The following is a 12281-nucleotide window of genomic DNA, read 5'->3' on the forward strand; positions in this document are numbered from 1 at the left end:
TATTGAAAGTATGGTTATGAGTATTTTTTGGAGATGCAGACATGGAATGTGTTTTGACAAAAAGTGGAGTAAAACAAATCAAACTAAAAAACTGCATGTTTGGTATAATCTCATCTCTTTAAAATAATACTCAGGGGCGCCTGGGTCGCTCAGTTGGTTAAGTATCCAACTTCAGCTCCCGTCATGATCTCAGTGAGTTTGAGCCCCAAGTCCGGCTCTGTGCTGACAGCTCAGAGCCTGCAACCTGCTTTGGATTCTGTGTCTCCGTGTCTCTGTCCACCCCCCCACCACACACACACACCCACACCCCCACCACTCATGCTCTCTTTCTGAAAAATAAATAAACATTTAAAAAATAATAATAATAATCAGAGTAGGAAATATGCCAAAATGATACATGGTTACCTATAGAAATTGGCAGTATGGGCATATATATGATCAGGAAGAAAACAGTTTATTTTTATTTTTTTAATTAAAAATTGTATTTAATGTTTATTTATTTTTGAGAGAGAGAAAGACAGAGCATGAGCAGGAGAGGGGCAGAGAGAGAGGGAGACATAGAACCTGAAGCAGGCTCCAGGCTTCCAGCTATCAGCACAGAGCCCGACGTGGGGCTCAAACTCATGAACCACAAGATCATGCCCTGAGCCAAAGTCGGATGCTTAACTGATTGAGCCACCCAAGCACCCCAGGAAGAAAACATTTTTTAAAGTTGGCAATAATAATCTTAACTTCTTCTATCAATATTTTTCATCCGAGTTCTGAGTCGTGGCACACACCAAGTCACCTGCCATCATTGTAAGGAAAGATAGCAAGTGTCTCCCAATCTTAGACCCACACCCCTTCGGGATGATCAAAAAATACCCTCACAAGTCCTGCAGCTCAGTGTTCACTTTGGCAAAAAGACATCTAAGGACACCAGACTTTCAGCTTTATATTTCTAACCCGGAGTTTCTCGTTTGATGTGCCTTGGATCAGTAATATGACAGTGTTAAGGAATTACTGGATAAAGGCTACCATATTCAAACACGTTGGGGAAGTTCACATCTCGGTTTTAATGACTTACGAGAGGTTTCTCTGTGGAACGATCCTGCAAGAGGGACATATTAGATGTATCATTTGCAGATGAAGTTCACCGACACCTTCTATTTTAGGACTATCTCAAGGGATGGCAGCTCTACAGATTCAGGGATATCTGGGGAAGTGCAGTTCCTATTCCCTCAGCCTTCTAGCCCTGTGCTTTTCAGTCTTGGCTGCACACTAGGGTCACCTGGGCAGCCTTAAAAACAAATCCGTTGGTCTGGGTCTGGTCTGGATTTGGTCTGGGGAGCAGTATGAGCCAGGGCTGAGAACCACTTCTCCCTAGCACCATCATAATTGTACATGCTGAGAAGTCAACATCAGATTGGGATCCAACCTCAAAATGATTCACGTACCATCTACTTTTGAAGCTAAATGGAACTTCAAAGGACATCTACTTCAATCTCTCATTTTACAGAAGAAGAAACTGAAGTTCCCAAAGGATCAGTCCCCCACCTCCTCCAGTGCTTGTTCTGGTCAGTGACGGGCTGTACCTTGGGCCCCCAGCCTCTGGACCACAGGACCCTTCATTCAGAGGTTGAAGCAAAAGAAACCTTCAGATCTCCAAGACCATTTTGCTGCCAGAAGTTGCTTATCAGGCCACCCCCTCTCTCTGGCAGGTGGACCCTGACTCAAATTAAATTCAGACGCAAGTCCTCTTCCTAATTAAGGATGAGAAGCCAGGAGACTATAGGCTCGCAAGGATAGGAAGCCCACACGGGCAGTGGAGCAAACATTGATGCATCCTTAGGCTGCTAGAGCAGACAGCAGGTACTTTCTCTCTCTGCTCACCTCACCTCCATCGCAAACAGCCTGAATGCTGTCATACACACCTTTAAAATCAAGAGACTCCTGCAGACCTGTAACAACCCTCTGAGTTGATGGCTTTGGCCCCTACCCTCTTCTGGCAATACTTTTGCCCCTGAACATGGAATTTTGCGGTAAAAAAATCTCCATACTTTTCAGTTTCACATCCTGTACCTCTGACTACACCCCCATTTCTCGTTTTAAGTTTATTTATTTTGAGAGATAGAGAGTGCACACACGTGAGCTGGGGAGGAGAAGAGAGAGAGGGAGAGAGAGAGAATCCCAAGCGGGCTCCACTATCAGTGCAGACCCCAATGGTGGGATTCGAACTTACGAACCATGAGCTCATGACCTGAGCTGAAATCAAGAGTCAGATGCTTAACCAACTGAGCCACCCAGGTGCCCCAACTCCCCCCTTTCAACCTTAAGATTCCATTATTTCTCTCTCTTTAGCAGCTTGAGAAAGAAACCTATGAGCATTGGAGAGAGTGTAGCCTCCTATTGACCAGCTCTTGGCCTCTGGTCCCCACAACTCCAGGACACCTTTGCATCCAGGGGGCTGTTCCCTCAGAGACCCTCCATCCTACAGAAGAATCTCTAGGCGCCCTTCTAAACACCAGGCCCACAGCTAAGCTCCCTGAGAAGTATCTCCAGTGAGCTCTAATCTGACCTCTGTGTGCTTACGAGCGGGAAGAGGGAGTGAGTCATAGCAGACAGAAGAGCCCTGTGGGTTCCTTCAGAGTTCAAACTCATTCTGGTGTCTGATACCCTCCCCCCCTAGGCAGGTTGGGTGGGGGCTGCAGGTCGCTTCTACCTGGAAGCAGAGCTAAGCAGCAGCCGGTCCTGAGGGAAGCCCCTTTCCTAAGGCTGCACAAGTAGCGTGGGTCTCACGCTCAAAGGGTCTATCTTTTCCGCCTGTTGGTGTCTGTGAGTTTTATCAGTGGAAAGGTAACGGTTCACAAGTTCTTCAACTTCCTGAACAACATCCCAGATCAACCAGCACTCCCACACCTGCCCTGCGGTCCAGGAGATGGCGCCAGGAACTGGACCCTTACCAGGCCCAATCTATTTCTGCGTGGATTAAGGTTCAGCCAGGGTGTACGGGTCCATAATGAAAGCTCCCTTATTACGGGCATCCCGCCTAGGGAAGCAGCAAAGCTAATTGCCCAGCTTCTCGCCGCCCTCCCCACCGCCGCACCCCCCCCCCCCTTCGCCCCCTTCGCTTCCTCCTAGGTGCAGAAATAAGAGCCGTTGCAGCCCCTAAGCCACCTTCCGGAACAATTCCAGCTCCGGGAGGCCACGCAGGCTCCACGCACCCAGAGCTGTGCGCACTGTCCGCGGCAACCTGCCTGGGTGCCCACCCCATCCGCCCACCCGAGGGTCCCCTCTTGAGATTCCTACCATGGCCCCCGCAGTGGCTGGACCCGCTTCTGGGAGCTCTCAGCTGGCTCTCCGGCTCATCCCACCGCCCCGGGGTCGCCACTTGCTCCGTGACTCTCCAGGCTTCCCTAGACGCGGGTTTCCCGGATGGGACGTCCACAGCTTCCCAGCAGCCAAGTGGCCCCGCGACTCCTGGGTGCGCAGCGCGCTCGGGGATGCCCTGCAGGTGGGGTTGTTAGAGGAGCTCCGGGAGAATGCACGCGGAGTCTGCGTGTCATCTGAGGATCTGAGGTTCTGCAGGAGCCGTTCCACAGCCGGGAGCCTCCGCGTTCAACTAGGGGCGTTTGCAGAGTTTGCGAAGTCCCTGCTGTGCGTCCCGGCCCAGCCTCCCCACTTCCCCGAAAGCTAGGGAGGGGGAGCTCCTTTCACAATAAAAGCCCTGACCCGGGCTCTGGCAGCCACAGCTGCCTCGAGCAGGGGCCCAGGTGCTAGGAAGGATTGGGTCCCGCCCGCCCCGCGCTGATCTGAGGCAAGGCGCGCGGAGCAGGGTCTGGCAAGTCGCCTCGATTCCTCCTCCGAGGTGTGAGGGTGCTCCTCGAGCCCGGGCAGTCATGGGAGGGAGGAGGGAAGGAGCGGGGAAAGGGGAGGACGGAGCCGGCCCATCGAGGGTCGCCAAAACTATGCTCTTCCTTGCAAAGCCAAGGGAAGATCAGTCTTTTCACTGGCGTCTCCTAACCTTATTTGGGCTCAGCCCCAAGGGCGTTTTGGAAGGAAATATGGTAGGAAAATCCTTTTATCACTTTGGACGTTTGTCACAATGAACATTTTTCCCCCTTGAGAACTAATCAGTGTTTAAGTCGCTGGAAGTAAGTGGCTGATACCGATCCCTCTGCTATGGATGCATAGAGTGTTTGTGTCCCCTGGGCCACAATCGAAGCAGGACCTAAGGGTCTGGCTAGGCTTGGAGTCCATAGTCCTGGAATTGGGGGGGGGGGGGGGGCGGTCCCTCTGTTAACAGCTGAGTGACATTTAACAGCTGAGTCACCGTTAACTGGTGCCTGGATGTCTTTGAGACCTCTGTCCCTACATAGTCCAACATTTGGATCTCAGAATTCTTAAGAGGGAAGAGTCAGCAGCAGGGTGCACTGACAGAATCTGGGAACCAGCTGGAAAAATTACCCTCTGAGATGGAAACTAACAAGAATCATCACTAGATGGTCTGAAACCAGCTTCCCAGGAGTCACCTGCCATGCTTTGAGGTTGTCACTGATGACAGTGCTTCTAAAGGAGGACAAATATTCAGAGGGTTTCCTTAAATTGTGTATGATGGTCAGGAGACTAATGGAAGGGAAAGGATTTCTTCAGTCCTTTTTATGTTCTGGATGCTTTCCACAGATTATTTCATTTCATCGTTACAAACAGTCCTAAGAGAGAAGATTTATCATCACCATTTTACAAGTGAGGAAACAGGATTAGGGAGCTGAAGTGACTTTCCTGAAGCCAGATAGCGAGTAAGTCGTTTTTCACAAACCAAAAAGCCTATTCCTTAGAGCATGAGAGGAAGAGGAAGAAATTGATAAACCAGGAACAGGAGGCAGGATGCAGTGCTAAAAACTGCAGCATTCTGGGGATTAGGGTGTAAGGGGAGCACAGAAGAACCTGAGCCCTGGATGAGGACAGTGAGGGGGGAGGAAGCAGACCCTGCAGACTGTCTCATGCAGACTGCTGAGGAAATAATGTGGTCTTTTGAGTCTCCTTTTCTGACTGCAGTGTACATTCTAGGGGCGCCTGGGTGGCTCAGTCGGTTTCAACTCAGGTCATGACCTCATGGTTCGTGAGTTCAAGCCCTGCGTCAGGCTCTGCACTGTCAGTACAGAGCCTGCTTGGGATTCTCTCTTGCTCCCTCTCTCTCTGCCCCTCCCCCATGTGCTCTCTTTCTCTCTCTCTCAAAATAAATAAACATTAAAAAGAAAAAGACGTAGATTCTTGGCTGTGACTCTTTACACACATTTATGTATAAATGTCATTAAAACCAAGTTTTATAAAACATTATTACATGTGATGTCCTCTGATGTTTTCTATTCTATCCCATTTTAATTATTTGTAACAGTGGGCTCAAATAATTATGTTAATTTCAATAGTATCCACTAATAAGTACCGTATGAAAAACACTACACTAGGGAGTGGAGCAGACATATTCCTTTAAATTAACGTTTTCAAAGGGTTTTGTGGTATTCTTCAGAATTTATCTGTTATGTATCAAAAGAATTTAAGAGGGAGGGATTCTGTTGGCCAAGTTTGAGAACACTGAGCACAGCTAAACAGACTCTCTCTTTTTGGCAGTAGGACTTGTCAGAGCCTTTAATGCGACTACTATGCATTGAGATTTTCAGAGAAAAGAGGAAAGTGCCCAGTTTTTTCCAGATTTACTGGATGCTAAACTCTTTTTCTGTGGATTCATGGGACACACTTGGGCATAACGGTTCTAGGACCTGGCCTAGCCAGGTGAACTGTCAACATAAGAACAGAGAGTCAAAATCCTGCATTCTGAAGGCAGACTCCCAAGTTCGGCCTTATTTTGTTCACCTGATACTCTGCTCAGCTAAGGAGGCGCCCAGATGGTGAATGTAGGAACTCCATTTGTAAATGAACAACTGCCACTTTTGTAACCCAGACTGAATGGAAGCAGTCAGTAGTCCAGGAAGACCCACAGCCGGGTAAGCAGATAAAACTGAGTTCTGGCCCTGCTGAACTGAGGTCACACCTGGATCTGCAGTGACTCCAGGGGCCCTTCACAGAATCCTGCCTAGAAAAAGCACCTCCCTTTCTTTATTAACTCCTAGTTCCTTCCAGCTCTGAAGTGCTGTAATTCAGACCACTGGTCCACAGTACCTTAGATGTGATCATTTACTTCCGGGATAACGTGCTCCTGCATAGGGCCATGCCCATGGCTGTGATTCTGTGACCCAACATGTCTACATGCTGACAGTCTCTGACATGCACGTTTTTGTTCCCTGTCCCCCCTGCTTCCTCACTCTCCATGCATTATTCGCCGCACACTCTGTGATTGGTGTTAATGTCAAGAACAAGTAAGAGGTACCACTGCATTAGAAAACTGTCTGGCTGTCTACTTACACTGCATATACATGAGCCCTGTGACCCAGCAAATCCTAGACCTTTACCCAACAGAAATGCCTACACATGTGCATCAAAAGCCATGTAAAGGAAAGTTCACAGCAGCATTATTTGCAATGGTCCCAAACAAGAAACAACCCAAATATCCATTAACAGTAGAAACAATATGTAGATTGTGGTGTATTCACACAACAGAGTGCTTTATAGCAATGGCAATTGGTGAACAACAGTCACACACAAACATTCTGTGGAGGGAAAGAAGCCAGCCAGGAAAACAGGCCTACGTAGGCGTTCATTTACATGAAATACACAGACAGGCAATGTTGATATCTGCTGTTAGAAGTCAGGTGACTGGTTACCTAGGGGAAAGTCAGGACTGGGAAGGAGATATGAAGAGGGCCTTTGTGGTGTTGCTAGTGTTTTTTGTTTGTCAATCTGGCTACTAATTTTGGTATCAATTACAAATGAAAATAAATCAAGCTGTAGTACTTAAGATATGTGCATCTTTCTGTATGCACATGAAACAAAAATTAGCACATACTGTCTCTAGCCTCAAAGGACTCACAATCTATCCTAGGAGGCTCCAAACTTTTAATATTATTCATTTCAGTAGCAATAAGTTTTTGAATATATCCCCCAATATGTGCATTACCTACCTACAAGTTACTTAAGTGTACCACTTTGTTTTCTACCTATTATTAAATGTGCGACAACAAAAACAACAACAAAATTTTGAAAGGGTAAGGTTAATATAGCAGAAGTAGAAATCTAAATGTTTCTTTTCACACCTTAAGGGGTCTTTCTATAACATGAATGGGCTGCTCACGTCTCATTCTGAAAACCAGTGGCCAGCCTGATGGGAAAGGACAACAGGTGAATATTTCAGTGCAAGAAAAGGTAAATAGGAGAAGCTATGGAAACTGCAAAGAAGTAAGCCTTCCACCTTCTCCCCCACCTGAGGGGGACTTCCCAGACCTAAGGCCTGCGCTTGGGGACAGGGCTTTCCTGTAGAGCTGCCGGAAGTACAGACAGCATCTCATACCTTGAACTTGAGACTTAAATCAGACTCAGCCTTCTGGGCTTTGAAGATTTGATGACAGCAAAAAATAAATAAATAAATAAATATAAAAGGGTCATTTTAAAGTTCTGAACCAAACTTAGTTTTGTGGGAGGTGGAGATTTATAACTCTGGGTCTAACTATTCTTTTCTGCCAGGAAAACAGGACTTCCCTTAAACTCCACACCCCTCAATCTCAAACACACACACACACACACACACACACACACACACACACACGCTACCCATACATATGTACCAATGGAACTCCTAGTCATGAAGCGCTCTCTGTGAAAGGGTAGCTTTGGCCAATGAGATGTTAAGTAGAAGTGCCATCACTTCTGGCTGGAAGCTATAAAAGCCAGGGCATGACTGGCCATGTTCCTTCTCTTATGCAGTGACTGAAAAGTTTGTGTCAAGGTGGAGCCCCGTCAGCCTGGGTCTCTGGGTGACTATGACAAGCAGAGCCTCCACAAGACCTCGCTGGATATGAGAGTGAGTGAGAAATAAACTTATGCGTTTAACCATTAGACCCACTAAGAGGCAAAAATTGTTGCTATAGTATAACTTAATCCGTCCTGGTCACATGAATAAAATGACTTTGGAGAAGAGTTGCTTGAGAGAACCGTAAATCAGGTTTTGTCTCTCCTCTGCTCAAAACCTCCAGAGACTTACATCTCCCTCAGAGTACAAAAATCCCAGGTCCTACAGGAGCCTGGCAAGTCCTTCCACACTCTGCTTGTCTATCATCACCACCTGCACTCTCTCACTGCCTGTGCCCCAGGAGACACCCTCCTCATTATTGTTTCTAGCATTCTCCAGGCCCTATGCCACCTTATGATCTTTGCACTTGCTCTTCCCTCTGACCAAAATGCCCTGTATTTGCTCCTTCATCTCCTTCAGGTCTTTGCTCATGTAACCTCCTCAGCGAAGCCTTCCCTGGCTGCTGTATTTAAGACTACACATGTTGATCCCCCTTGGGTTTTATCTTGTAATTTTTTTTTCTGAGATAGACAACTTGTTGAGTGCTATGTTGAGAGTTTTTCAATGTAGATAACCAATACACCCCTCCTTTCTAGAAGCAGCACTCCATATATTACTTTCTTTCAGAATGCAAGCTGCCTGGCAGTTGGCCCTTCCCAGGGTGCTGGTAGGGCCTCTGGTTACACAGTGGATCTTGCAAGCAGGAAACATTCAGCTGAGATAGGTTGGTGCTGGTGGGGAATATTTTTACTATTTCTACTAGAGGGCTCTTCCTGCTTCATCAGGAGTGAGTCTATCTTTACCCTCACCAGTTCTAAGGAGTCAGATTTCCAGTTTGCTCTAATGATGTTTTACGGTCCTTATAAATTTGTAACCCAGGCAGCTGCCCAAGGGGTACACTCTTTACTACGGTTCCATGTCTAGCTCCATTCCAGACTTACTAAATCAGAGTTTCCAATGCTTGAGAATCTGTATTTTTTTTTTAAATTCTAAAGCACACTCAGGGCTGAGAACTGCTAAGCTAAGCAATTCTTCTTCCTTGGTTCTCACATCCAAATGGAGAACCTCTCCCTCTCTCTCTCTCTTTTCTCTCTCTCTCTCGAGACACATGTCTGAAGAAGGCTCCAGGCTCTGAGCTGTCAGAGCAGAGCCTGACATGGGGCTCGAACTCACAAGCTGTGAGATCATGACCTGACCTGAAGTCGGAGGCTTCACCACCTTGCGCCACCCAGGTGCCCCCCCAAATGGCCATTCTAAATGACTATGGAATCTCCTTCTGTCCATTCTCACTACCATTTCTTTGGCTCAAACTTTTGTCTCATTCACAATACTCCTGGAGAGACCTCAGAACTAGTGTCCCAGGCTCTGCTTTTACTCCCTCCCATCTATCCTGCACATCACAGCTGAAATGCGGACTTGCCACTGGCTTATTCCCCTGTAATTCTCAGGATTAAATGCAAATTCCTCAGCATGGCTTTCAAAGTCCTTCAAGGTCTGACTCATAATTACTTCTTCAGGGCGCTTACATTTCTAAATCTTCTTAAGTGGTTTTCTCCATCTAAAAGCCTTTTCTCGATACACTCTTATTTCTAACTAACCCTCTCACCCATTCACTTCCACCCTGAATCTTCTCTATCCTGAAGACATGGAACAGCAGGTTCCCTGAGATTACTCTATTGCAAATATGATCTTGTTAGTGTCTCTCATGGACCCTGAACTCCCTAGAGGAAGGGACCATTCTGGGTCTTCATCCTCCATTTGCCTAGCAGCAAGTAGTTACTCAGCAAATGCTTCTGAGTAAAAGAATAAGACAGAAGACTGGGGTTCAATGCTGAATCTACTGCTCACAAAGCATAGGTACTCGGGAGAGCAACTTCTCTCCCACAGGCTTCAAAGTTCCTCATCTGACAAATCAGAACCCTTAACCCTGTCCAGTCCACCTCCTTGGGTTCCTGCAACCATGTAACATGTTCATATAAATTACATCATCAAAACAAGGCCTGTCTTGGGGCGCCTGGGTGGCTCAGTCGGTTGAGCGTCTGACTTTGGCTCAGGTCATGATCTCACCCGGTCTGTGGGATCGAGCCCTGCGTTGGGCTCTGTGCTGGCAGCTCAGAGCCTGAAGCCTGCTTCAGACATGTGTCTCCCTCTCTCTCTGCCCCTCCCCTGCTCATGTTCTGTCTCTCTCTCTCTCTCTCTCTCTGTCAAAAATAAATAAACATTAAAAAAAATAAAAAATAAGAAAATAAAACAAGGCCTGTCTCATATTAAACTTTGAAAAATATTTGTTTAATTCACGAATGAGTGAGAAACTTCTCTCGCAGCAGAGAATTCCAACATCCAATTTACCTTCTCTCTTTTCTTTTCATTCATGGAAACCCTATATTTTAGGGGGGCAGCAGTGTACTCAGCCCCCCAAAATTATGTTTCACTACCTCCTTTGCAAAAAGGGATAGCCAATGAGAAATAAATGGAAGTCATTGAGTGGGGCCCACAGAAAGCTTTTAAAGGAGGTGGGATCCCTTAGGTTACAGCAAATGTTAATTCTCCTTCCTTCTGCTGTGAGCTGAGCACGTATTTTTGCTCCACTGTTGTTAGGCTTGGCCATGGACTCATTTCAACCACTACAATGTAAGCAAACAGAGGTACTGTATATACTATGCAGTATCACATGGCTTTCATTCTGGTGATTCACCATGTAAAGAAGAAGCCTTGGGTAGCCACTAGACTCCAGTCTGAGCCCGAAAGCAAGACATGTGGGATAGAACTAAGCTCAGCTCACTGCCTGGAGCCAAGCCCATTCAACCCACAGGCATGAGAATAAATGCTTATGGTTGGAAGTCACTGAGTTTTGGAGAGCTTTGTTACGAAGCATTATTGTGGCAAAAGTTGAGTGATATAGGTAGGATGGCTAAGCTTTTAGAGAGCCAACCCAGGACAAAAGCGTTGTCAGGCCAAAAAAAGGTATGTTACACCCCCCAAATCCCATAGTAATATGATAGATAACAAATAATTATGTATGTATGTGTTATTACTTCAACATAAAACTATGGAAATCGGTGTTTGTTAAAAATTATGTACTATCTACTTTTGTTTCATAAATGCTATTTTGTTCTGGCATTTACTTAATGTCAGAATATGTCCCTTTTGCATATAACAACACGAAGAGACACCTCTACTTACACAGCCAAAGTCAACTCCTGTCAACAAGCTCTTATAATCAAGAGAGAATTGCTACTGTGTGAAGTTCTTTTAGAATCTGCAGTCAATGTCTTTAACATGGTGAAGAATTTCTTTGCCAAACTCAGGCAGAATAAAAATCTTGGCACTCTGGGCTCGGACAGAGCATCTGTGATGCCTGGCGACACAGCTGGCTTTGTTGCTTTGGTGAAGAAACATGCTCCTCATCTCAACCTGCAGCCGTGTCACCTGGTGACTCTGCCAGCCATCCTGAAAAGATTGTGTCTATTTCTACAAAGTGTTGTCAACCTCCTGAAAGCCAGGACTGCCACACTATTTCAAGAGGTTTTGTCAAGAAATGGGAGCTAAGAGTAAGTTCATGGCTGCAAAAGACGTTAACTAGCTTTCCAGAGGACCTGTCTGAAACATTTGGTTGACTTTCAAATGAAAGTTCTTCCCAAAGAAAACAAAACACTGATTCAAAAAGAGATATATATACATATATATATGTATGTATATATGTATATATATATATGTGTATATATGTGTATATGTATGTATATATGTATATATATGTGTGTATATGTGTATATATATATATATATACGTATATACATATATATATACGTATATATATATATATACACACCCCTATGTTTCCTGCAGCATTATTTATGATAGCCAAGATATGGAAGCAACCCAAGTGTCTATCTGTAGATGAAGGGATAAATAAGATGTGATGTATATACAAACAATGGAATATTACTCTGCCATACAAAAGAATGTAATCTCACCATTTGCAACAACATGGATGAACCTAGACAGTATTATGCTAAGTGAAATAAGTCAGACTAAGAAAGGCAAATATCATATTAGTTCACTCATATGTAGAATTTAAGAAACAACACGAAGAAAAAGGAGACACAAAAACAGACTCTTATGGGTGTCTGGGTGGCTCAGTTGGTTAAGCCTCCAACTCTTGATTTCGGCTCAGGTCCTAATTTCATGGTTCATGGGATCAAGCCCCACATCAGGCTCTGCCTATTCTCAGACTCTTCCTATTCTCTCTCTCCTTCTTTCTTTGCCCCTTCTCCACTCGCTTTTTTTTCCCTCTGTCTCTTTTTCTCAAAATAAATACATAAACTTAAAAAAAAACCCT

At 45.6% G+C, this 12281-nt stretch overlaps 1 protein-coding gene across 3 annotated transcripts in view; it reads right to left on the bottom strand.

Annotated features, from left to right (window-relative positions):
* Positions 1 to 12281, bottom strand: part of GASK1A (golgi associated kinase 1A) — a 90211-nt gene that overhangs the window by 56894 nt on the left and 21036 nt on the right. The window contains exon 1 of one of the 3 annotated variants that reach the window (XR_009611959.3): positions 3289 to 3723. The exons of 1 other annotated variant lie outside the window; for it this stretch is intronic. Coding sequence is in view for 1 of the 2 variants with exons in the window: in XM_060638424.3 (XP_060494407.3) it covers positions 3289 to 3291 (3 nt within the window). In the remaining variant the exon portion in view is untranslated. Of the gene's footprint in view, positions 1 to 3288; positions 3725 to 12281 lie in introns of those variants that run through there. One more of the 3 variants, XM_060638424.3, reaches the window with a different exon arrangement.

The sequence above is a fragment of the Panthera onca genome, chromosome C2, assembly GCF_046562875.1.
Source record: "Panthera onca isolate mPanOnc1 chromosome C2, mPanOnc1 haplotype 2, whole genome shotgun sequence".
Lineage (NCBI taxonomy): Eukaryota > Metazoa > Chordata > Mammalia > Carnivora > Felidae > Panthera > Panthera onca.